Source organism: Littorina saxatilis, linkage group LG7 (assembly GCF_037325665.1).
Source record: "Littorina saxatilis isolate snail1 linkage group LG7, US_GU_Lsax_2.0, whole genome shotgun sequence".
In the NCBI taxonomy this organism is placed as follows: Eukaryota; Metazoa; Mollusca; class Gastropoda; order Littorinimorpha; family Littorinidae; genus Littorina; species Littorina saxatilis.
This window is the reverse complement of record NC_090251.1, coordinates 39228164-39255983: the sequence shown is the minus strand read 5'-3', so window position 1 is coordinate 39255983 and position 27820 is coordinate 39228164. Positions and strand designations below refer to the sequence as shown.

At 40.6% G+C, this 27820-nt stretch overlaps 1 protein-coding gene across 2 annotated transcripts; it reads right to left on the bottom strand.

The window, feature by feature from the left end:
- Positions 1-1676: 1676 nt before the first annotated feature.
- On the bottom strand, positions 1677-27820 carry LOC138971430 (uncharacterized). 2 transcript variants are annotated; one of them, XM_070344160.1, is made up of 2 exons: positions 27411-27820; positions 1677-2677 (listed from the first exon to the last, which is right to left on the bottom strand). In XM_070344160.1, exons 1-2 carry the CDS (start codon positions 27411-27413, stop codon positions 2078-2080), a joined length of 603 nt encoding a protein of 200 aa, XP_070200261.1. In that variant the 5' UTR covers positions 27414-27820; the 3' UTR covers positions 1677-2077. The 2 variants fall into 2 exon arrangements, with proteins under 2 accessions (XP_070200261.1, XP_070200262.1); XM_070344161.1 differs by lacking the exon at positions 27411-27820 and adding an exon at positions 6336-6453.

The following is a 27820-nucleotide window of genomic DNA, read 5'->3' as shown; positions in this document are numbered from 1 at the left end:
ATGTTTTAACATAGAGGGGCAATCGAGACGAGGGTCGTGGTGTATGTGCGTGTGTATGTGTGTGTGTGTGTGTGAGTATGTGTGTGCGTGTGTGTATGTGTGTATGTGTGTGTGTGTGTGTGTGTGTGTCTGTGTGTGTGTCTGTGCGTGTGTGTGTGTAGAGCGATTCAGACCAAACTACTGGACCGATCTTTATGAAATTTGACATGAGAGTTCCTGGGAATGATATCCCCGGAAGTTTTTTTTCTTTTTTTCGATAAATACCTTTGATGACGTCATATCCGGCTTTTTGTAAAAGTTGAGGCGGCACTGTCACACCCTCATTTTTCAATCAAATTGATTGACATTTTGGCCATGCAATCTTCGACGAATGCCGGACTTCGGTATTGCATTTCAGCTTGGTGGGTTAAAAATTAGTTATTGATTGTGGTCATTAAAAATCTGAAAATTGTAAAAACAAAATAAAATTATAAAACGATCCAAATTTACCTTCATCTTATTCTTCATCATTTCCTGATTCCAAAAACATATAAATATGTTACATTTGGATTAAAAACAAGCTCTGAAAATTAAAAATATAAAAATTATGATCAAAATAAAATTTTCGAAATCAATTTAAAAACACTTTCATCTTATTCCTTGTCGGTTCCTGATTCCAAAAACATATAGATATGATATGTTTGGATTAAAAACACGCTCAGAAAGTTAAAACGAAGAGAGGTACAGAAAAGCGTGCTATCCTTCTTAGCGCAACTACTACCCCGCTCTTCTTGTCAATTTCACTGCCTTTGCCATGAGCGGTGGCCTGACGATGCTACGAGTAAAATGGCATTGCGTTCAGTTTCATTCTGTGAGTTCGACAGCTACTTGACTAAATATTGTATTTTCGCCTTACGCGACTTGTTTTTTCTTTACCAGTTGTTTTTGTCACATGGTTGCCCTTCATGCTTTTTGTTGTTTGCTTGTTTGTTTGCTTGTTTGTTTTTTTGTTTAATCTGTTTGTGCGTCTACCTTTTATGCGCTGTTTCCCATTTTTATTAATAATGCAGATATTCTTGTCATTTACTTTGGCTATGAGGCTTTTATGAGCTAATGACAATAAATCATCAAAGCGTCAAAGCGTCTCTCTCTCTCTCTCTCTCTCTCTCTCTCTCTCTCTCTCTCTCTCTCTCTCTCTCTCTCTCTCTCTCAAAAATAAAGATACATGTACCTACCTTATTTTATATATCTCTTTCTTTAATCTGATCTGCACGCTCTGATAACGTTGGAATTTTGTATTTTTTAAATGCATCTCAACGACGGTCACACTTTCTCTGACACAAAAGGTCGTTTGTTTGTTTTGAATATATTGGACATAACCAATTTCACGTTGACATTTTCTTTATCAGCTAAGAAAATAAATGCGACTAAAAGCAGTACACTCCTTTCTCCTGTTTTTCCAAAGTTAATGACCGTTTTATTGTAGCTGCCGTGGGCTTTCGATGTGTTTGATTTTGCACAAAAATCTGTTGACCGAGAATAGATGCTTGTATTGTTAATTTCATTCAGAGGCTACACATTTTCTTCTTTTGTTGTTGTCGTTGTTGTTTGTTCTGTTACTGTTGCTTAATTTTAAACCCAACAGAAAATTAAAAAAATTAAAAAGAAGACAAAGAATTTAAATGGGTGATAAACCGTTTGTCATTAATCATTTTATTATGTTCACAGTCCAGCTCAGATCAGTATGGCTCAAAGTACAAGGGGAATAACAGCCTGAAAACGGTGGAACATATTAGAAATCGAAGCCTCGTCTACTGTCGTCTTTTTTGACACTTTTATATTCACAGCAAAAATATTTTTCTTGAGAACATTACACTATAATTGATATTTACCCTCTTTTATCTGTTTTATTTTGTTCCTTATGATTGTATTGTTCTTACTATACCGTCTCTGCACTGCCTCGCTCACGACACAGGAAACCCCGCTGTAGCTTTTTACACAGCCGCTGTGTGTCTTCACACTTTGACCCAATTAAATGTTTGTTTTAAGTTCCGATCCAAACTTTGCCGCGCTTCCAACCACGTCAATCGTGTGACTCTCATCGACCAATGGCGCCGCCCAACAGATACATTGAAGGCCAGTCTTTGCGCTCTGTGGAGTGGTCGGGTGCGGACCGGGTGTCCGGCCTTTCCCATATGAAGTTGTAGTTCTTCTGCAGACAGTCCGTTCCCATGGCAAAGCCCAGCATATGGCACAGCGGGGAAGATGCGCCTCGCTTCCTCTCTTCTCCAAAGTCCACGGGGGTTCGGGAAATCCCGGAGAAGGTCTCGGCGCTGACTCGCTTGACGATGGACTGCAGTCTCTGCCGTCGCCCGCTCGTGTGCTGATCAGCATCCGGGAAGTACAGGGAAAGACCGGAGGTGGAAAATCTAGAGTCCCATCTCTCGGGCTTGTCGAACTGTGGGCTGGAGCTCATCAAGCCCTCTGAAGAGGACAACTGGGAGGACACGGCTTGGACAGCGTCCAGGATGGAACCAGGGGGTGCCTTGGGGAGATGCTGAAGCTGCCGAGTTCCGCTGCTGACCCGGCCCGGCCAGTGGGTAGACAGCAGGGAGAGGGGCACTGCTGCTGCTGCTGCAACGGACAGCAACCAGTGTAGCGTCAGCGGCAACGTCAGCAGCAAAGGCAGCGACGTCATCTGAAACATAACCAAGGAGTGGATTTTTAAACACAACTGTGGTTGGTGTAGCTAAACGCAGAACACGACTGGTAGGGCGATTTCGGTTGTGGTTTCAGTAAGTAATTGTGAGTAAAGTGGAATCACAATTTTAAGACTCCTAATTTAAGACTCCCTCCCTTTTAAGACCCTGTTTTCTTAGATTTTGTATTCATAACCTCTGTAAATGTACCCTTTTTTTTAAGACTCCCTCCTATTTAAGACCTGATTTTTTTTAGAATGCTGGAGGTCTTCTGATGGGGGGTAGATCAAACGCCTGATTATGTCTGATACTTAATACTGTAGTTCGAGTGATGTTGTCCTCGTGTTAGGCAACAAACGCCTGATTATGTCTGATACTTAATACTGTAGTTGGAGTGATGTTGTCCTCGTGTTAGGCAACAAACGCCTGATTATGTCTGATACTTAATACTGTAGTTGGAGTGATGTTGTCCTCGTTTTAGGCAACAAACGCGATACAACATCATAATGATATATACTCTTCAAATAATTAAGAACGGTCAAGTAACTTATGATTTTTTATTATTGTGGAGGCATGTTGATAGACTTCCTTATTAATACAGTGTGTCAGCTTTTAAATATAAACTGATGAGCACGGTTCATGGTCAGGACACGTTTATGCCCGGGCACGTTTTGCGCCTATTTGTAAACCACGTCCTTTTCCCCCAAAACAGAATATTTCAACACTCACAGCCATTAAAAAAAAAGGCAAGTTTCAGTTGAATTACTTCACCTTTTTTGCTTTTTTTAAAGAGTGTGTACATTTTCTTGATCGGTCCTTAACTTTCATGAAAAGTGTATGTTTCTAATCATATTTACCCAGCCATTAAGGCTTCTGTGCACGGGATTGCCCCTACCTTAGTAAAACATCCGTTTTTTGCAAAAAGTTAAAGGCTCAGGCATTATCTAATTGCTCGGTCAATGCGGATTAAATGTCCGCAAACCTGCTTTAGAAAATGGCAGATTGCATCAACTATGATGTGGGAGGAACTACAACCGCCAAATGGGTAGTCTTGTTAAGCTGATACGATTTCTTTTCTTTCCAACAACCTTGAACAGATTGTGGGGGAGAAATTGGCGACAAAAACTATCACACAAACAGCGATTGGGAAAAATATGGGGAAGAAAATACAAAGGAAAAAAGTATTCAAGACAATTTTGAGTGGAGAGAAAAAAATACTGGCATGAGCAAGCGATGGGCCAAAGGCAAATAAAAACCATTTTATACACGGCAATGCATTTTCAGTGTCAACCGATTCCTACATTAGGCATTATTAATTCCAGTGTTAATTTTTTTAACATCGTTCAGCTGCTCTTTCTCTGTCTCTGTCTCCCTCTCTCTCTCTCTCTCTCTCTCTCTCTCTCTCTCTCTCTCTCTCTCTCTCTCTCTCTCTCTTTTTACCTAAAAAAAAAGAAGATGGAATTGGAATTTTGTGTTTATCAAATGCATCCCAACACGTTAGTGCAAAAGATAAGAAAGCTCAACACGTTAGTGCAACATATTTTGTTTAGGGCATAACCGGAACTTAACAGGCGGAATGACAAATGAAATAGGAATATGACACGAAGTACGTCATTTCCTGCGGTATTTGTCCTATCCCCTGAATACGTGACATTTATAAAAAATAAAAAAAATAACAAGAAGAGCAAACGCTCGATCGAGTCACTTTCGCAGTTCTGAATATTATATGAGGCATCAGATGGACAGGAAGAAATTGCTATTCACAACACAATACAGATGTAAATAATTTGATGTAAAGAATAATCCTATAAAGTTTGAATCAAATCCGATGAATAGTTTCAGAGATATGATATTTCAATTTTTTTCCTTCAAGACATACCTGTGACCTTGAAAAAGGTCAAAGGTCACCAAAGCAGACGTCAAAGTGTAGAGGTCACTGGGAGTCACGTTCACATAAAATTTGAGCCCGGTCACTTTTATAGTTTCCGAGAAAAGCCCAACGTTAAGTTGTGTGTTGCCGAACAGAAAAGGCTAGTTATCTCCCTTGTTTTTCTGATAACGTTCGTAAAAGGCTACAGATGTAAATACTTTGATGTAAAGAATAATCCTACAAAGTTTCAATCACATCCGATGAACTTTGTCAAAGATATAAAATGTCTAATTTTTCCTTTGACGCTGACCTGTGACCTTGAAAAAGGTCAAAGGTCAACGAAACCATCGTTAAAGTGTAGAGGTCATTGGAGGTCACGACTAAACAAAATATGAGCCGGATCGCTTTGATAGTTTCCGAGAAAAGTCCAACGTTAAGGTGGTGTCTACGGCCGGCCGGCCGGACGGCCGGCCGGACGGCCGGCCGGCCGGACGGCCGGCCGGACAGACTAACACTGACCGATTACATAGAGTCACTTTTTCTCAAGTGACTCAATAAAAACGGCTGTTCTTAAAAAAGCATGACACGCTTTGACTAAACAGGAGTCATCACACGATAGGAGCGTGGAATTAAGTTTCCCACTTAACGAACAGGCTGGGAGATCTTGTTTTAATTGTACATTATTTTGCAGTCATTACCCGGGTTCGCCCGGGTGTTAGCAGAGCCCTAGGTCATTTGTTTCAATGACAATCACAGAAGCATTTTCTGAATTCAGTAACAAAGAATGACGACCAAACGAAAAATATTCAAGAAAGACTCCAAAACAAACTTTTGAGGGAAACGAGTTATCTCCCTCGGTGATTCTCATACTGAAAAAGTTAGGATATTGGAAACCTCAGAAGCATGCGTTGACGTGTATTATTAACTTATCGTGGTTTATATTGTGTGAGTTGCATCCCCTCCCTCGGACATTTCGAGAACCTTTAATCCTTAAATGTTAAACTTCATGTCCCAACTTACTTTTGACGGCTGAGAAATGTTAATCACAAATAAGAAGAGTTAGTCTCCATCGACGTTCTCTGATAGTCATAGTAGCATGTAAAAATCCAGCTTTCCTCGGGTATTGATCAATGTAAAATTTTGTAACTAGCTTTACTTCCATGATCGCACGCACACACACACACACGCACACACATACACACACACACACACACACATACACACACACACACGCACGCGTACGCACACACACACACACACACACATACATACACACTGACACACGCGCGCACGCGCTCATGCACAGACAAAAAGACTTACTTCTACTTAAGATCCAAAACTCGCCCCCCCCCCTACGCACACACACACACACCGGGAATTTCTAGAACCTCCCTTGGCTTCTGGAACCTTCCTGTACATCCTTGCTGAATTTGTTCTACTTCACTTATTCTTCTGATAGGATCAATGGAGAATGTTTCACGTCACTAGCACTCTGTGCTTGCTACAGATGTTTGATTAGCCAATGAAGGAACTTTTTGCTCGGTTAAAATCTACTGGGTATCTCAGGTTCCCATTGGCTCAAATTCTAAGAGAGCCAATCCAGTGCCGAGTTACCCGGGCCGATAGATTTGCTAATCTACCGGTACGTTTTACCCGGTAAAAATTCAGTTTTGGCGTTCCACACTTATGGGGGTCGAGAGAGAGAGAGAGCGCGCATTTTCGCTCCGAACTCCAAATTTCGAGCTCCGACGTTGGTGTTCCTTTACAAAGTATATTGACCGGTTTACCTTGACCCCTCGTCATGTCCCACACGTATCCTCTTGTCCTGAAGTCAGTGAAACAGATTAGCATTGCGCAAACGTACACACAGAGATGGGCCGGGAATAGCGCACTTCATCATGTCATTTCCTGTTCAATAACTGCAACGTCAAGGGCTGTGACATCGTTCTGTGCAACTGCATTTATCTCAGCACGATCGGTTCCGTCAAATAGCCACATCCAAGCAAAGCCGTCAGCTGGAAACAGCTCGTCCAATCAAACGGATCGTTAGAAAAAGCGATATTCAACTCCCAGCGGATGATTTGAAGCTTCCCTTTTCGATGAAAGACTCTCTTTAACTGAACGAGGAGTGTTTTTGTTTGTTTGTGAGCGTGTTCAACATGATTAAAACATTCTAAAACCGTTTGAAGTAATAACAAGTCGCGTAAGGCGAAATTACAACATTTAGTCAATCTGTCGAACTCACAGAATGAAACTGAACGCACTGCATTTTATTTCACCAAGACTTAACAGCTTCGTCAACCCCCTCGTCAAGGACATTGACACACACACATACACACACAAACTCACACACACACACATCACACATACACACAGACATACATACACACACACACACACACACACACACATTCACATAATTGACTAAATATATAACAAGTCGCGTAAGGCGAAAATACAATATTTAGTCAAGTAGCTGTCGAACTCACAGAATGAAACTGAACGCAATGCCATTTTTCAGCAAGACCGTATACTCGTAGCATCGTCAGTCCACCGCTCATGGCAAAGGCAGTGAAATTGACAAGAAGAGCGGGGTAGTAGTTGCGCTAAGAAGGATAGCACGCTTTTCTGTACCTCTCTTTGTTTTAACTTTCTGAGCGTGTTTTTAATCCAAACATATCATATCTATATGTTTTTGGAATCAGGAACCGACAAGGAATAAGATGAAAGTGTTTTTAAATTGATTTGGACAATTTAATTTTGATAATAATTTTTATATATTTAATTTTCAGAGCTTGTTTTTAATCCGAATATAACATATTTATATGTTTTTGGAATCAGCAAATGATGGAGAATAAGATAAACGTAAATTTGGATCGTTTTATAAATTTTTATTTTTTTTTACAATTTTCAGATTTTTAATGACCAAAGTCATTAATTAATTTTTAAGCCACCAAGCTGAAATGCAATACCGAAGTCCGGGCTTCGTCGAAGATTACTTGACCAAAATTGCAACCTATTTGGTTGAAAAATGAGGGCGTGACAGTGCCGCCTCAACTTTCACGAAAAGCCGGATATGACGTCATCAAAGACATTTATCAAAAAACTGAAAAAAACGTTCGGGGATTTCATACCCAGGAACTCTCATGTCAAATTTCATAAAGATCGGTCCAGTAGTTTAGTCTGAATCTCTCTACACACACACACAGACAGACAGACAGACACACGCACATACACCACGACCCTCGTTTCGATTCCCCCTCGATGTTAAAATATTTAGTCAAAACTTGACTAAATATAAAAATGACCGGTATGAAGAAAGATTATAGAATAAAATTAATAAAGTCGTATTATGCAACTTTTCGTAAGTGTGGGGAAAGAAGAATTTCTTTGTTTCAAGATTTCTGTATATCGGAGAAGCGTGGCTTTTGAACCCCTATTTCCAATGGTTCAAAAGCATGTTTTCAAACTTATTTATTACACCACTTCAAATCCCGATGAAAAATATTCCTGTGATAGCTTTTAAGTTAGAAAAAAAAAACTTGCTTTTTGTTTTCCTTTAACGCTACTTAGCCAATACCGCTTGATTCATTTCGGATTTGGCGAGCAATGGTGAAATGAAAGCACTTTATATCAGCTTTGCCTATACAACCAGAAAAGCATGTAAAAACAAAATAGACCTCAAACTCCCTTTCATTTGCAATTTTTTGGCAGTTAATCGTCCTTGCATTAAGATCGAAGTATCAGTTACAAAATACAATCAGGTTGCTTTCTATGCTTAAAGGCATACTCACCCTCCCGTAAACCATCAGTTTCTGGTCACAGACACTGTCAGGCTTTTACACACAGTAGAAACAATCTACCCTTTCGTTTAAACACTCACCGCTTGAGATCATCCTGGATGCCCTCCGTAAAGAGCGAGCATTTTTCAAAGAATTTATGTTTGCGTGGCCAGCCGGATTTACCACTAACACAATCGGACGCCTCGTTTTGGCGCTAGACCTAACTTTTAAAATCGAAATAATAAATTGACAGCTTGTTACACAAACATTCTTAAATTGGGGTCCTGATTTGGCCTATATGGTCCGCTGGACCCAAAAAGCAACAACAATCAAATCAAATCAATTCTTAAATCATAACAGATTTCTTTTTCAAAGGCACAGTAAGCCTCCCGTAAACCATCACAGATACGGTCAGGCTTTTACACACAGTACAAACACCCTTTCATTTAAACACTCACCGATTGAGAACATCCTAGGTGCCCTCCGTAAAGAGCGAACAATTTTCAAAGAATTTATTTTTGCGTGGTTTATCTTACCCCTGAGCCATCGTGAACCCGTGTGATCCAGTTTCCCTTTTTCACAATGTAGTCGTCAGTTAGTTATTTGAATGCGACTATTTACAATAGCACGTTTTTATGCACGAAACAAACGGCTGTGGTTCACAAGAACTCTAGCGATGGCTTTTGACTGTTGAGAGGGACGGCAATATGCACTGATAAACCGGTGTCGTCTGCTACGACACTTGCGTGACCCTGCTTCCGGGCTTTTCTTTTTTCAAACTTTCACAACTTCGAATTGTACTGATCTTGTCTTGATGAAAAAAGAATTCTTTTATGATTAAAGAATGTTTGTGTAACAAGCTGTCAATTTATTATTTTGATTTTAAAAGTTAGGTCCAGCGCAAAAACACACCACGGTCCAAAAACATTTTGATAATCATCGATTCACGGCTATCACCAGTTTACATCGATAGAATGAGACCCGAAGGGAAGTAAACTCATGTTTGACCTGAGTTCAGGATGGGTCCAAAAAGTGTTCGAGACAATCTGCAAAATTAATTCTTTAAAAATTGCTCGATCTTTACGTAGGGAACCTAGGATGTTCCCGTTTGGTGAGCGTTCAAATGGAAGGGTGTTTGTACTGTGTGTAAAAGCCTGACAGTATCAGTGATGGTTTACGGGAGGCTTACTGTCCGGGCGTGAATTCCGGTATTCATAACAGCCGTCCAGCACCAAAACGAGGCGCCATTGCTGTTGAGGCCAAGTCCACGAAAATAAATTCTTTGAAAATGTCTCACGCTCGACAGAAAGCAGCCAGGATGTTCCCGTTCGGTGAGCGTTCAAATGGAAGTATGCTTGTACTATAATGTAGTCGCTCGGTGAGCTCTGTGATGGTTTACGGGAGGCTTACTGTGCCTTTAATCAAGACAAGATCAGTACAATTCGAAGTTTTGAAAGTTTGAAAAAAGGGAGCCCGGAAGCAGGTCACGCAAGGTCGTGTTTCCCCAAGCAGACGAACTTTCTGCATCGCGCTTGCTTCTTTGAAGCCAACCGCCGCCAATAAGTTCGTGTGACTTGCAGTCGTTTGTTGCATTTTAGATTCAGAGGTACACAATTACGTGCTATTGCAGGTACAGCGAGTCGCATTGAAATCACAAACTGACGACAAAATTGTGGAAAAAAGGAAAGTGTGTGACACGGGTCCACGATGGCTCAGGGGTAAAATAAACCACGAAATCTGGTGTGGTAATTTACGCAAGCTAAATAGCCAATAAAACGAACTGTGTCATTTAATGCTGTTAAATGCTATATATAGTGTGTTCCATAAGGTAAAAACTTTTTTTCGTGAGAAGATTTAAATCGTTCTGTAAATCATTTGAGGCAGACTGGGCCTTTAAACACAGCAACATTTCTGAACTGGAAAAGTGTCCCGCAAAAGGGTCGTCACCGCATTGCCACGTATGTGAGACGCGTGCGTGCGTGTTTACATCACTTGAAAAATGACTTTCAGTCAGTCATAATGGAGATTCAAATGAGAAGGAGATGAAGTTTTTAGCTCTTCCCCATCTTCAGTTTGGTATAGTTTTTTTTAACAGACTAAAAAACTCAAACATGGTGTTGTGTTGAGTACGAATTCTGCAGCATGTATGCGCAATAAACATGCGCGAAGAAAGTTTGTCAGCTCTCGTGTGAAAACAGCCCCATCGAAGCAAAATCTTACATTTTGCAAGCTTATAACCTTGTACCTAGGTCAGAAAAGCAATATAAACGCTATCGTGCATTCAGCGGAGCGATAGGGTCGGATATCTTGACGAGAACAAGTTTAATACGCCTCGTCGATTATACTTGTTCTCGTAAAGATATCCGACACCATCGCTACGCTGAAAAAACGATAGCTGTTAATGTTTTATTTGAACTGATATTAAGCTCACAAACAACGCAAAATCTGTCTTATGCAATTAAGGTCCCGTGTTTATTCATGATATTAAGACACAGCTCTGTCTCGGGCGACGGGTTTCGGTCAGCCAGAACATAGTTGTGAAGTATTTAAGCTGACAGATTGACTGAATGTTTTGATATCCCTTTTCGCAACATTTAGCTTTTTCTTTGTCTTTCACAATAGCCGTTGTGCGTTTGTAACAGATATTCCATTGACGCTGGTTGACATTACCGATATATTATTGCGAGCGTCCTGCTGAGCTTTGGCCATTTCCTGTTTCCATATCTTCAATTTTGGTTTAGGTAGACAAGCTAGCTATAAGTAAAGGCCGCGTTGATCCATAATGCTACCATCCCTAAAGACACACTCCTTCACGGGTAAACAGTTTGGCTCACTATCTTACATGGGATAAGACCATCTCTCCATTTGGAAACATACCAACAATTAACAGCCCGACTGCCTGCTGTGGTGTGCTAGAAAGTTTTGACGAAGTAATTTCTGTAAAAGCCACTTGTGGCTTATAGAAAATTAATAAAAATTAAAAAATACTGTTTACAAATAGCGCCTTGGCTCTTCGCTATTGATATTTGACCAAGTGGAGGGTTGGTCTTATACCATGTACAAGCCTGGCCAGATCAGAGACTATTTTTGATTAACCTAGCTTTATTTCTGGCTGCTAACATTTTGCTAATGGTAATAAAGGACAATTATTTTCAACTTTATAGTCATATACTTCTCCAAAAGAACGAATGCCGCGTAGCAGGTGCCCTCATTTAGACGGAAAATAATGATGCGGCTTTTGAAGGGAAGAGTATCTATACGGCTTACAATTGCTTCAATAGTGGCGAAGAAATAGTTTGTGCCAAATCTATTGTATGCGAATAAGACCGTATTTCCGGCATGCATGGCTATCCTAAGCAAAAATACATTGGCCATTCTATCAAAACAGTTAGCCGATAAATGCTCGATGGGGCAGACTAAGTGCTTTAATCCTCCTACACCCCACCCTCCTTCCCCCTAGAAAAAAAGGAAAAAAACCCACCACAAAACAAAAACAGCAACCGTTCTAACAAACAAACAAACACACAGATATACTCCCTTCGCGTTTGATCACAGAGTGGTCGAGCTCGGCAGTAACGCTTTTGCTGACAGATGATCTGAATTGTATAAAAGATTTGAGCATACAATAGAGAGACACACAGGCAGAGAAAAAGAGAGAGGCCCATAGACGATTAAAACCAAATAAAAATCTGTCGGGTTCGTATGGGTTGAGGGAAAGTGACCTTTTCTTGCAAAACCTCGCACAAACATTGCAGGGACCAATGACTAGTATCCTTGGCACAAAGGGTCAAAAATCCCAAAAATAAAGCCTTAATAAATAAGGCCTTATTTCCAAGATAAGGCCTTGTTTTTTATGGGCTTATTTTTTTAAGGCCTGATTTCTTTACGGACTTATTTCAGAATAAGGCCTTAACAGAAATAAGGCCTTATTTTTCTAAGGTCGTATTGGAAATAAGGCCTTACAAAAATAAGGCCTTAGAAAAAAAGGCCTTGTTTTTTAAGGCTTTATTTTTGTGCCTCTCAGTTGTATGCTGGTACACAGAGAGAGCGGCGTTAAAGGGAGAGGAGAGACACAGAAAAACAGACGGACTGACATACAGATAGACAGACGGACTGACGAACGAACTGACTGACGGACTGACAGACAGAGAGAGAAAGATAGAAAGAGAGAGAGAGAGAGTTTGTGTGTGTGTGTGTGTTTGTGTGTGTGTCTGTGTGTGTGTGTATGTGTGTGTGTGTGTTTGTGTGTGGGTGTGTGGGTGTGTGTGTGTGTGTGTCTGTTGGTGTGTTGGTGTGTTGGTATGTCTTTATGTGTCTGTGTGACTATGTGTCTACGTTTGTGTGTTTGTGTGTTTGTGTGTGTGTGTGTGTGTGTGTGTGTGTTTGTGTTTGTACATGTGTCCGGGTAGGTACAGGAGAGTCCAGGAGCGACAACCGATTTCAACCAGTGTCATAATATTTATCGTTTGGAAATGCTTTTTTGGGGTTCCATTTATATGTATTATCTCTTTTTTCGCGCTCACGCGCATATGTGCGTTCGTGAGTGTGCGCGCGCGTGTGACTCTATGTGTGTGTATGTGGTCGTCTATATGTGTCATTAAGTAATTGTGTGTTGCTATTATGGTGAGGAGTAGTGATGCGCATAAAAATAAGGCCTTATCCTTTTAAGGCCTTATTTTTGTGAGGCCTTATTTCTCGTAAGGCCTTATTTTCCTAAGGCCTTATTGAAAATAAGGCCTTATTCTATTAAGGTCTTGAAATAAATAAGGCCTTATTTCTTTACGCTTTCTCATTTGTTTATGACCGTAAAGATTTAAGGCCTTATTTTCAAAATAAGGCCTTATTTCTCAAAAATAAGGGCTTATTTTGAAAATAAGGATTTTTTTTTTAAGGCCTTATTTTGGGGATTTTTCACCCTTTGTGCCAAGGATACACTAGCATGGGGTGCGGCGGAAACACTTGCGTGTTTCCACGTGTTTCCGCCACTAAACCTTGTTTGTATACGAGGTTTTGCAAGAAAACGTAACTCTCCCACAACCCATATCCATACAAACCCCACGGAGTTATTTTCGGACTTCGTCTATTTGTTTTGTGGTTGGGGGGAAAAAAACGTCGCAAGGTGATAGCGGCCCTTGTACGTTACACAAAGCAGCCTCATTGTGCACTCCATGCAACAAACACCAAAATTGGCTGAGACAGGCAGTTTTATGTATTTATCAAACTCTGATACAGGGCCATCGTGAAAAATTAGTTTAAAGGTGTTTTTTAATACAATTTCAAAATGGCCGCCACATGTAATTTAGCAAAATTATTAATTTATGTGCAGTTGATGCTACAAGCACCAAATTTGGCAGGGAGGTACAGTTTTATGTTCTTGTCAAGGTCTGATACAGGGTCACCAAAATAAATTTGTTTAAAAGATTATTTTAATGCAATGTTCAAAATGGCTGCCACAAAAAAAAGTCTAAAATTGTAGATTTGCGTTCATGTAGTGCAACAACCCTCAAAATTGGCAGAGATGCACAGTTTTCTGAACTTATTAAGTTCTGATACAGAGCCACTTAAAATATGAATATTTGTTGGTTATTTAAAGCATAATTTCAAAATGACAACCACGGGAATACATGCAAACGCACATGCTGGAACGTAACTGAAGGAGCAATGTAGCTTGATTTACCTAGTGTTGGGGGTTGTTAGCAGATGCACACACACAGTTGCAGAGGGCAGTACACCGTAGTCCGGCTTTGCAGCATTTGCAGCGTTGGGTTCTGCATGACTTCTTGCAGGCACACTTGAGAAGCTCGCGGCATGCTGTAGATGCTTCAGGGCTGATGGTCCAAAGGGGTTGCCACTCTCCGTCATTGTTTTTCCAACCCCATTCAGAGGGATTAGGCAATGCAGGTGTGGGATTTTCTGCCTGGCCCCAAATGTAGCTGCCTTGATAGACTGCCCTTTTGATATGCTGTAGCAGAGCATCGCTTGTTGGTGGAATGTTTTCAATCTGCCTGGTTTTCTTGATGAAGAGATGTCTTCTGGCGCTGTTGACATCCAGGCAGTTACTAGCTTTGTCGTAGAGGAGCACAACAAACCTCTCCAACACAGCTCTGTCATCAGGTGTCAAGGTACACGGAGGCGTTGACAGCCGAAGGAAAGTTTCAGTCACATCATCGAACACACTCCACACCTCCCAAGCCTTCTTCTTACTGATGCCATTGAAAAATGACACAGTGTCGCACCCAGTAAAACTGTGGAAAAGAGAAAGGCAAGATGATCTGGTGGGACCAAGGTTCCTGGCAATAAGGTGAGCAGGAATGTGCCGGAAGTCTTTGCCAACACCCATCGCCACCCAAATTTCGTGGTCAGGATAGCGTGATGCAGAGGCGACGGCGAGGACAACAACATCTGTGTCAGTGGTGCGAAGCAAGATGTGTTTGCTGTCCTTTGCTGCATCCACTAGGTGTGTCATTATCCTACTGTCGGCTTCCTCGTGGGTGCAAGGAGACAGTGCACTAAGCTCAACAGGGACATTGGAAATGGCAATAGAACCCTGGGTGGTGACAATGGTCTTCTCAGTGGGAATTCGCAGGAGACACTGTGCCAGGTACTTAAAGAGCTCCGTTTTGTTGTCATCTACCCTGAGGAATGTGTGCCAGTTGGGTGGTATGGCGCCTGTTGGTGTGACACGCTTTCTCTTTCCCTTTCCCCTCACCTCCCTTGCAGTCTTCTTCAGGCTGTCTGTCCTGTACATATCCCATATCACATCCAGCAAGAGGGTGATGTGCGGCAAAAACACATCCTCTGCATATGCACGAAATGTCTTTGCTGCCCCAGGCCGAATCATGTGCACGATTGCAGCGCCATCCAAAATCAGAACATCTGCATCAGAACGCACTGCTTCAGGCGGTGACAATTGCTGCAGGCATTCCATCAGGCGTGATTTCAATCCCGGCCTTATTTGTCCTTCAGAGGAAAGTGATGGAGGGGTACTGTGATTTTCATGCTGGAAGAAGTCGTCGAGTCCTCCTGGGCGGGTCTGGCATGCAATATAGAGCCTGGAAAAGAGACTGTTGTTCTTTTTAAGGATGGAAAGTTTGCAAGTTCCAGTGCCTTTCTTCTTCCGCTTTGTGCCAGCAATAAGGACCATGTTGTTGCGCTTGATAGGGTCAGAGAATTTCTTGGTCTTTGTCTTGAGCCTATCTTCCACAAATGATGTGTACTGCTGCATCCCGGTCGTCAACATGGATTTCATGGCCTCATGCGTCGCAGCACTGATGATCTCAGTGCTCTGAAGAGTGAGGAAATCGCATGTTCGCTCAGGAAAAGGGTTTCCCGCCTCCTTTATGACATCAATGATTTTTGTGACGTTGTCAGCAAAATCCACTTGGAAGGCCAAGCTTTGCTCATGATGGCCAAGTTTCTCCGAGTCTTTCTCAGGAGGGCTAAGGGTCCGTTGAAATTCCTGGATGACGCGTGCAACTTCAGGGCCACTGACCATCCACCGTCCCAAAGCAGCTGGATTACCTGTCAAGCCAACGGCCCCACCATCACCTTTCACAATCGCATTATTCTGTTCATGTGCATGATCCAGTGCCAGTCTTGAAAATGGCCTTCCAGTCGTTTGCAGGACAAAGTGGCCTTGTTGGAATTCATGGCTAACAGACTCAATGGCACTGATTTTTTTCATGTCATTCACATGCACAGACATCCACTTTGCATAGTTATGCTGGTCTAATGCAAAGAACACTGGCACCATTTTCGCGATGTACTGCTGACGATTTTCCACTCATCCACAGGCATGATCTTCTCCCCAAGAGCTTGGCATGAGAGACGATATTGCTCATAGGCAGCATTCATCAGTTGGTAGAGGGCACATACTGTAAGCTGATGAGCATGCCGAGTCTTGGTGACATGAGCAGCTGACAAGAAGGAGTCTGCAGTACCAACTGTAGTCACACCAGCCTGTACAAGGACGTCTGTCCAGCCACTGTCACGCAGGAGACTTCCAAGGGCCTTCAAAAAAGCCATCTCGGTGTGAAGTCCTCCCAAAACGATGGTCATTCTGCTTTCTCCATACAAATCAGGATGCCTCCACTGAATTTGTTTGGCAAGGGCAAAGAGAGGCCCTCTGCAACTGTGTGTGTGCATCTGCTAACAACCCCCAACACTAGGTAAATCAAGCTACATTGCTCTAAACTTCTTGTGTTCCTTCAGTTACGTTCCAGCATGTGCGTTTGCATGTATTCCCGTGGTTGTCATTTTGAAATTATGCTTTAAATAACCAACAAATATTCATATTTTAAGTGGCTCTGTATCAGAACTTAATAAGTTCAGAAAACTGTGCATCTCTGCCAATTTTGAGGGTTGTTGCACTACATGAACGCAAATCTACAATTTTAGACTTTTTTTTGTGGCAGCCATTTTGAACATTGCATTAAAATAATCTTTTAAACAAATTTATTTTGGTGACCCTGTATCAGACCTTGACAAGTACATAAAACTGTACCTCCCTGCCAAATTTGGTGCTTATAGCATCAACTGAACATAAATTAATAATTTTGCTAAATTACATGTGGCGGCCATTTTGAAATTGTATTAAAAAACACCTTTAAACTAATTTTTCACGATGGCCCTGTATCAGAGTTTGATAAATGCATAAAACTGCCTGTCACAGTCTCTGCCAATTTTGGTGTTTGTTACATGAAGTGCACAATTCGAACACATATCAGGGCCGCTATGAAGTCATAATCTCTCGCCAATCAATGTGACGTCATTTACGTGTTCCAGACACGATATGACGTTCTGTTATCTATGAGTCGGCCGAAAGGAGCTGTGAAATCAAAGGTTTCGAATTCAAAGCCTGCTATCTATGCTGCTATCTTTCAAACGATTTTGTTTCATTTTGAGCATCTTTCCACACAAACACAGTAAAACTTTTCTTTTTTTTAATCAGAAGATAACAAGGAATAGACGTATGTTCATTTTACAAGTCAAGTTCCAAAAATAAAGGAAGTGGCTAATCAATGGTTTTGCTTAATTCCAAGCAAATATTTCATTCAATTTCAACAAAACCATATAATTTCGGATACAGGAGAAAATAAGAAATACAATTGTGATTTAACTTCAGATTTTGTAAAATGTGAAAATATCGGCAAATTTTGATTGAACATTTCATGCATTTTTTTTAAAGGCACAGTAAGCCTCCCGTAATTCATCACAGAGCTCCCCGAGCGTCTACATACAGTACAAGCATACTTCCATTTGAACGCTCACCGAACGGGAACATCCTGGCTGCTTTCTGTCGAGCGTGAGACATTTTCAAAGAATTTATTTTCGTAGACTTGGTCCTCTACAACAATGGCGCCTCGTTTTGGTGCTGGACGGCTGTTATGAATATAACGGAAATCACGGACAGTAAGCCTCCCGTAAACCATCACAGATACTGTCAGGCTTTTACACACAGTACAAACACCCTTCCATTTGAACGCTCACCAAACGGGAACATCCTAGGTGCCCTACGTAAAGAGCGAGCAATTTTTAAAGAATTAATTTTGCAGATTGTCTCGAACACTTTTTGGACCCATCCTGAACTCAGGTAAAAAATGAGTTACTTCCCTTCGGGTCTCATTCTATCGATGTAAACTGGCCATAGCCGTGGATCGATGATTATCAGAATGTTTTTGGACCGTGGTGCGTTTTTGCGCTAGACCTAACTTTTAAAATCAAAATAATAAATTGACAGCTTGTTACACAAACATTCTTTAATCATAAAAGAATTCTTTTTTCATCAAGACAAGATCAGTACAATTCGAAGTTGTGAAAGTTTGAAAAAAGAAAATCCCGGAAGCAGGGTCACGCAAGGGTCGTAGCAGACGACGGTTTATGCATATCGCCGTTCCTCTCAACAGTCAAAAGCCATCGCTAGAGTTCTTGTGAACCACAGCCGTTTGTTTCGTGCATAAAAACGTGCTATTGTAGATAAGCTCACATCGAGTCGCATTCAAATGACTAACTGACGACTACATTGTGAAAAAGGGAAACTGGATCACACGGGTTCACGATGGCTCAGGGGTAAGATAAACCACGCAAAAATAAATTCTTTGAAAATTGTTCGCTCTTTACGGAGGGCACCTAGGATGTTCTCAATCGGTGAGTGTTTAAATGAAAGGGTGTTTGTACTGTGTGTAAAAGCCTGACCGTATCTGTGATGGTTTACGGGAGGCTTACTGTGCCTTTAAACGCATCAAGCTAGCTGAAATATAATCCCATTGTTCGGATTTGGTCAAAGGTCTCGAAACTGATAAAAACATCATGTAGCCGTGACAGTGCCGCCTCAACTTTTGTAAACGGGCAAATATTACGTCATCAAATAGGCTATCACAAATCTGACAAATCTGACACAAGCAAATACTCCAATGAAACCTATTTTCATAAAAATCCGTCCAATAGTTTTTGAGATATCCTTTGCGCGCGCACACGTACCTACACACACACACACACAAAGACACACACACTCACACACACACACACACACAAACACACACACACACACACACACACACACACACAAACACACACACACTCTTAGATTAGTTAGTTATGATGTACAGTAGGGGGCAAAAGACACGTACTGACACACACACACACACACACACACACACACACACACACACACACACACACACACATATATATATATATATCAAGGGAGACAAATATCATCTTCCGCCCTCGTTAAAATATTCTGTCATTGTTTTACTGAATGTAAAAAGGGGGAATAAAATTTTTTTTAAAAACAAGCAACAACAAGCAATAACCAACAATTACAAGAATTTTGCACTTTACGGGGTTTATTCATTATTGCTTTGTTTAAAGCCCCAGTCTGCCTCAAATGGTTTACAGAACGATTTAAATCTTCTCATGAAGAAACCAGTTCTAACCTTATGGAACACACTTGCAATACACACACATACACACGTACACACGCACGCACACACGCACGCACACACGCACAAACAGACAAACAGTGCACGCGCGTGCATGTGTGCGCGCACGCTCACTCACGCACCAATACATGCATGCACGCACGCACACACTTGATAGCAGTGGAAAGACCGTCTGCAAACATTAGGAAATAAAAAAAAGAAGAAGAAAAAACTTTCTTCGCGCAACTCCCAGTGGATTACGTTCAAGTGGGCTTGCACCTTTATTACCCACGGTCTTGTGCGTGTCAACCTGGGTCCTTTATTGTTACCCTTTTGTTTGCATAATTGTGCCCCTTGATTTGAGAAGACGGAATAAAAGAACGCACTCAGTGGTCGTTATGAGACATGGAGAAAAGAAACACACGCAAATGCGCGGAATAATATGAGATTGAATGGAACCCACGCAGTTTTATTGATGACAAACTATAATGCGAATATAAGTCGTGGCGGCAATATAACACACGTGATATATCATACTGACAGATGATCAGTAGATTATATTTGCGATAAAGAATCGGTAATGATATTGCACTAATGAATTAAAATAACTTGAATTCTATTCGATTCCATCAAAACACGACTTAAATAAACAAAGCGTTAAACAAAGTTCAAGTTACTATTTTGGGTCTCGTAGCCTAGAGCGTTAGCGTAGCCAGAGACATTATAAGATGTTTGATGGGTTGTTGACAGACCAGCTTTTTTGTCGTCCGAGGGGGAGCATATCGTCTTTTGTTTCATATTTATTGACCAAGGCCGAAGGCCGCGGTCAATAAATATGAAACAAAAGTCGATATGCCCCCCGAGGACCGACAAAAAAAGCTAGTCTGACAACAAACCACCAAACATCGTTTTTGTCATCATTTTGGTTGTGAGAAAATAAGATAACAATCAACACAGGGAGCCATGCTTTGAAACACGGGTTCCGTGCTGATAACCACACGAGTTCCGTGCGGATAACCACTGGCAATCAAAGCTGGCGTGTGAAAGCAACTTTCTGTATTTTTGAGTTCATAAAATGTTGGGATGAATATGTCAGGTTTGAGGATGCACAGTTCTGTTTGTTCATCTCGGTATTCCACTCCCTCGGCTTTCAGTTGTGAGTATTAAGCTTAGTAATCGAATGTGGAAGCTACGTTGAGTCAAAGGTCACAGAAGATTTGCGTCGTGCAGCGAAGGAAAGAATCGCGATCTTGTTTCCGACTCAGTACCTCTTTGTTTTTCATTAGACCTGTCAATCTGCTTGCTCGGCTTTGTGAGATGTTTGCATATCTTGTTGCTATTTTCTTTGCTTTTATCATTATTTCTTATTTGTGCTTCGTTTATCGATACAACGTCTTGTGCACGGGTCAAAATGTGTGTGTCAGGGGTCAATTGGTTTGACTTGAACTTGACGTTCGTGTTTCTCACACAAAGATACACGCACTCCATGACTTTGTAAGAAGACATAACATATCGGTAGGTTTCATTTGTTTGTGACGAATTTATTGAAGTAGTTTTGTTTTTTTGTTTACTTTTGCCAGTTTGCCAGTTGGTTTTTGGAACTTTGCAAAGCAGTGTCTTGTCGTCTGTTTAGGTCTGGGGAAACGCCAATGAAAAGAGCCGAAGAATCCTCGAGCGTTTCCATTGGGTTTGCTTTTGATTATCCATGTAATAGGGCTTCCTGCAACTATGGTAACCGGGGATTTATTCCCCGGGGAACATGAGATTTATTTCCCAGGTGCTTGTGAATGAAAACTCGTGAAAATGATGACAAGTATGTATGTCTCTGGCGTAGCTTAAAAAAAGTGTAAAATTGTCAAAATTATGGAGTGATGAGACAAAAAACAAACCAACCAAAAACACCTCTGCAGATGTCCATCATTCAGAATTGGAATATGCTCCGCATGCAAAACTTTCATTTCCAACGACAAAATCAACTTTCTTTCTAAAACTGGTGTTCTTCAATTTCTTCATGTCCCGATTTCTACCTACTCTCCCACAAAACACACACACAGCTTGACTAAATGTAGTAATTTCGCCTTACGCGACTTGTTATTTCATTTTCTCAGTGTCTTGCTGCTGTTCTTGTTGCTTTAATGATGTACCGTAATTTGATCTTGATGCATCGTTTAATCGACAAGCCTTGTTTTTGTGTGGGTGAGGAGGGGTTCCCTCTCTTTTTTTCTGTTTCGGGCTTGTTCGTTTTCTTTCTTTTTTGCATCTTTCTCTTCTTTTTCTTCTTCTTTCGCTGCCTGTTGTCTTTACTACTTGTAAAAAAAATTAGATCATGGTGATTCCTCAGCAGAGGTGTGTACGGTCATCTATTAAACTGACTTACTTCTGACAGTTTCGGGACGCCTTCAGGACGAAATGGGCATCGCCACAGCTGCTGTTTCATACTCCGAAATGGTGCCCTGTGAACGCTCGGACTACAGTTGGTGTTTTGTTGTGTTCATGGTACACTACTTTTCGTTAAAACAGGCTGACTATCTAAGATCTGACCAGGCTCTTACGTGGGATAAGACCATCCCTCCGCTTGGACACATACAAAAAAAATCATCATCCTGACTGCTTGCTTGGGTGAGTGGGAATGTTTTTATGAATACATTTCTAAAAAAAAACCATGTATGAAAGTTGTTCATAAAAGAAATAGCACTGTGCACAGCGAGCAGCCAGGCAGTTCATTTTAGGAATGTGATCAAGCGGAAGGATAGTCTTATCCTATGTAAAATCCTGGCAAGATCTGAGACCGTGAGCCGACCTGTTTCCGGAATGACGTTTGTCATGGTGACTTTGACATCACTGATGAGCATTGTAAAATCAGGCCGCTGTCAGACTAGTTTGACACGACCTCATTCACATGATATCACCACGTGTGAATTGAACGAAATTGTTATCTCAAGGGTGGTCTCTCACACGCAGATGAAAGATACACACATTTCCATTAACTTCAATCAGAAACCCCTGCTAGTGGCTTTTATTAAATTAAGTAGAAGTGCAACGCCAAGGCATTGCATACCCCAGCGAAAGACAAACCTCTCTCTCTCTCTCTCTCTCTCTCTCTCTCTCTCTCTCTCTCTCTCTCTCTCTCTCTCTCTCTCACTCACTCTCAAACACACACACACACGAACACACACACACACACGCGCACACACACACACACACACCCCAATGTGCGTGCGTGCGTGCGTGCGTGCAGGCGTGCGTGCGTGCGTGCGTGCGTGTGTGTCTGTGTCTGTCTGTGTGTGTGAGTGCTTGTGTTTTGTATGTCTTTTTCTCTGTGGCTGTTTCTGTGTCTGAGGTTTCACTGCTTCAAAAGAAAAATCTTTAAATCAAAGGCGGACTGACCACTATAAAATCGAAATACACGGTTCAAGGAAGTTAACCTTTTAGAGAGGTGAAACGATCGTTTCCAAGAGAGGAATTTCGACGCTGAAGTGCAAGAAGAACAAGTCGCGTAAGGCGAAAATACAACATTTAGTCAAGTAGCTGTCGAACTCACAGAATGAAACTGAACGCAATGCAACGCAGCAAGACCGTATACTCGTAGCATCGTCAGTCCAGCGCTCACGGCATAGGCAGTGAAATTGACAAGAAGAGCGGGGTAGTAGTTGCGCTGGGAAGGATAGCACGCTTTTCTGTACCTCTCTTCGTTTTAACTTTCTGAGCGTGTTTTTAATCCAAACATATATCTATATGTTTTTGGAATCAGGAACCAACAAGGAATAAGATGAAAGTGTTTTTAAATTGATTTGGACAATTTAATTTTGATAATAATTTTTATATATTTAATTTTCAGAGCTTGTTTTTAATCCGAATATAACATATTTATATGTTTTTGGAATCAGCAAATGATGGAGAATAAGATAAACGTAAATTTGGATCGTTTTATAAAAAACATATTTTTTTTACAATTTTCAGATTTGTAATGACCAAAGCCATTAATTAATTTTTAAGCCACCACGCAAATGCAATACCGAAGTCCGGGCTTCGTCGAACATTACCCGACCAAAATTTCAACCAATTTGGTTACAAAATGAGGGCGTGACAGTGCCGCCTCAACTTTCACGAAAAGCCGGATATGACGTCATCAAAGACATTTATCAAAAAAATGAAAAAAGTGTTCGGGGATTTCATACCCAGGAACTCTCATGTCAAATTTCATAAAGATCGGTCCAGTAGTTTAGTCTGAATCGCTCTACACACACACACACACACACACACACAGACAGACACACACACACACGCACATACACCACGACCCTCGTCTCGATTTCCCCCCTCTACGTTAAAACATTTAGTCAAAACTTGACTAAATGTAAAAAGCAAGGAAGAAAGAGAGAGAGGGCAAAAAAAGAGGTTAAGGACGACACTGAGAAATACGGTTACGGTTAAATCTTACAGCTGACAACAATAACACGAGAATATCTCGCTTTTTGATGCGTTTGTGCATTTGGTAGGAAGAGAATTTCTTCTGGAAACGTTCAGTTCTGCTTTAATCCTCCCCCGTTTGACAGGCTTAGAATAACATATTTGAATATAATGTCTTTGATATGCACTGTCGAATGAAAACTCTCTCTCTCTCTCTCTCTCTTTCTCTCTCTATTTCTCCTTCACACACACACACACACACACACACACACACACACACACACACACACACACACACACACACACACAGGCATTTAAAAGTGTGTGTTTCGTGTGTGTGTGTGTGTGTGTGTGTGTGTGTGTGTGTGTGTGTGTGTGTGTCTGTCTGTCTGTGTGTTTGTGTGTCTTTTTGTGTGTGTGTGCGTGCGTACGTGCGTGCTTATACTTACGTGTATGCGCACGTGGTTGCCTCGGTACGCGTGTGTGTACGTACGTGCGTGTGTGTTCGTAAAATGCGTGGAAACATCCTTATCGGACAAGAAACAGAGCAAGCTATTAGAAGCCTGAGGCGTGTTTCATGGCGTGCATGCCATAAAAATGCAAGTTCATTTTTGTTGCAGAAACAACGCTCGGCACTTTGAATTTTCCAAGTTCATTTCTTTTCGGTCGGCTGAAATCAGAAGAGGTCCTTCTATTCTCGCAGAAATCTCTCATACCTCACCACCAAACTGAGTAAGAGCAAAACACTGTCGTTAGAGTTTCGTAAAAAGAGTTTTGAAGTTAACACAGGCTGACGGACGGACAGAGAGACTGACAGACCGATCGATGTACAGATACATGCGTGCGCACACTCACGCGTAGAAACACACACACACACACACACACACACACACACACACACACACACACACACACACACACACACATATATACACACGCACACACACAAACACACACACACACACACACACACACACACACACACATACACACACACGCAAACAACATCATGCTATTCTATATAGCGCCAAATAGATGATACTTCATTTGCATCAAAATCCCGCAGAAATACACACATCACTGTGCTATTTTTTGTGATCACTTGTAATTGCAATGATTACTGCTGAATTACCGACATCTTGGGAGATAGTAGACAGGTAACTAACATGGAAATACTGTTGGCGCTATCATTTTGGCCAAAACGATTATCAATATATATATATATACTCATATATTAAAGGTTCACTCCTTCCCGTGCGAATATGTTGGCTTCCATCCCAGATCTGGCCAAGCTTTAACAAGGGATAAGATTGTTCCTCCACTTGGTCACATACAGTGGAACCCCCTTTTAAGACCCCCCTAATTTAAGACTTCCTCCTTTTTAAGACCCTGTTTTCTTTGACTTTCTATTCATAACCTCTGTTAATTCACCTCCTTTTTAAGACCCTGTTTTTCTCAGATTTATGAAGGTCTTAAAGGGGGGTTCCACTGTAAAAATCAACAGCCTGTGTGCTCTCTCTGCACAGTGGGACAATTTGGTGAATGACTTTTTTTTTTTTAAGTGGGATTTTAAACAAAATAATTAATTACAAAAAAATCCAATCACCACAGCCAGGTTGTTGGTTTTCGCTTTGGGTGTAGGTGGAGAGATGGCCTTACCCCATGTTGATTAAAGCCTGACCCGATCTGAGATGGTGACTGAGCCAAACTGCTTTTCACGGGAAGGAGTGTGCTTTTAAATGTAAGATACTTTCCTTGCCGTGCAAGCGGTTATTGACACTGTAACACCCGTGCCCCTATGGAAAGCCGTTTGGCTCATAACCATTACACGTGTAAAAAATGATTAGTACACGTGTAATAAATAATTAATACACGTGTAATTAATGATTAATACACGTGTAATAAAAATGTCATACACGTGTACGAAATGATTAAATACACGCGTAATAAACATTTCTTACACGTGCATGAAATATTTATTACACGTGTATTTAATCATTTCTTACACGTGTATGAAATATTTATTACACGTGTATTTAATCATTATGCTATTCCATAGCATAAGAAAAAAGATAAATTACACGTGCAATAAGAAATAAATACACGTGTATTAATCATTTATTACACGTGTATTTATGATTTATGACACGTGTAATGGTTATGAGCCAAACGGCTTTCCATGAAAAGCCGTTTGGCTCATAACCATTACACGTGTAAAAAATGATTAGTACACGTGTAATACATAATGAATACACGTGTAATTAATGATTAATACACGTGTAATAAAAATGTCATACACGTGTACGAAATGATTATATACACGCGTAATAAACATTTCTTACACGTGCATGAAATATTTATTACACGTGTATTTAATCATTTCTTACACGTGTAATCATTAATCATTAATCATTATGCTATTCCATAGCATAAGAAAAAAGATAAATTACACGTGCAATAAGAAATAAATACACGTGTATTAATCATTTACTACACGTGTATTTGTGATTTATGACACGTGTAATGGTTATGAGCCAAACGGCTTTCCATATGCCCAGGCTTGTACACCGTCACGGGATAAGACCAACCTTCCATGTAGAAATCCAAGTATGTTATTGGAACGTTTAATTTAAGACCAAAAAAATGCGTTACAATCCCTGTACTGCGACCAAGCATTCTTTTAAGGGGACAGACAGACAAACACTTATGATACTGATAATAAACGTATCTGAGAAATTGTCCGAGAAACTCGCTCAGAAAACACAAGCAAGGCCAAAAACCTAGATTCTGGCTGGTTCCTGTGGCGATTGTGTGCTTGTGTGTGTGTGTGTGTGTGTGTGTGTGTGTGTGTGTGTGTGAATGTGTGTGTATGTGAGTGTATGTATGTGTGTGTGTGTGTGTGTGTCAGGGTGGTTAATACATTTCACAGAATAAATAAATGTTGTCGATTGCGAAATTAATTAAGCATTCACATTAAATAAATCCACTCTGCACTGAAAGCCAAGCTGTAGATTAAAAAAAATATATATATACATATATGTCCTAGTGGAAGAATGAATTAACTTATTTTAAACTGTCATGCAAAGCCTGGTTGGGTTTACAACATAGAGTACACTGGAAGACAGATAAGCTTACTGGAATTTTTAAAAAAAAAAAATTTTCAATAAACCGGTCACGGTGATTACAAATCTAATCTGGAATAATTCCAAGGATCACTGATGAATTACTGTTATACCTAGCAAAGATACGGACTTTTATTTTATTAATTAATTTAATTTATTTCATTTTTGCTTGAATTTTGAAATCACCTGATGTGAAAGAATTTTAGCAACTTATGTATGTTCATTTTGCAAGGTGGTAGATGCATTATACAAGCACGTTCACCTTTCATTCTCCATTTTTCTTTTCTTTTTGTGTGTGTTTAACACAGTAACTTGCAAACGTAAAACACTTCCTTTGAACATTTTCTCAACCAGCTTTGCTAAATATGCGCGCTTTTGTGTTTATTACTGTTGAATCTAATTCAGGATCTTCTAATAATAAGCACATGATTGAGAACGTATCGACCATGTCAAATATTGTACATATGTCACGTTATGAAAATTGAAGTTCCATTAACCTCCATTTTTTGTTTTTTTGATTCTGAGTTTTGGAACGTTAACAGTCTATCTGTTTTCGGATTTATGAATAAAGTTTGGTTTTAAAAACAAAAAAACTTCCTCTGGTACATATAAAATAAATCGCTTACCATCCTTGTGACAAACTCGACGCCGGTAGATAACAGTCTTGGACACTGTAGAAAGGGTTAAATGTCTTGCTGGTAAACCTGGGCTTTGGTATGATCTGAAGTGTTGTCCTGTTTCGAAGTCACTTTTCAACTTCAAATCATTTCTTCGTCTCACAATATAATAATTATGTTTGTATCGTTTTCTGTCTTTCTATATTAAATTATTCTTCTTTCTTCACTGAACCTATCACTTTCTTTTCCTCTTTGTATATCAAGTCTGTTTTGTTGTTGTCATTGATTCCAGCCTAGCAAAACAAATAATAACTAGAAAATCACCCCAGGTTTCTGACTATCACTCATATGAAGGAGTATAAATGCACTCTAGAAGAAATCTAGAGTTTTAATGTCAAAAACGAAATTGAAAGAGTGAG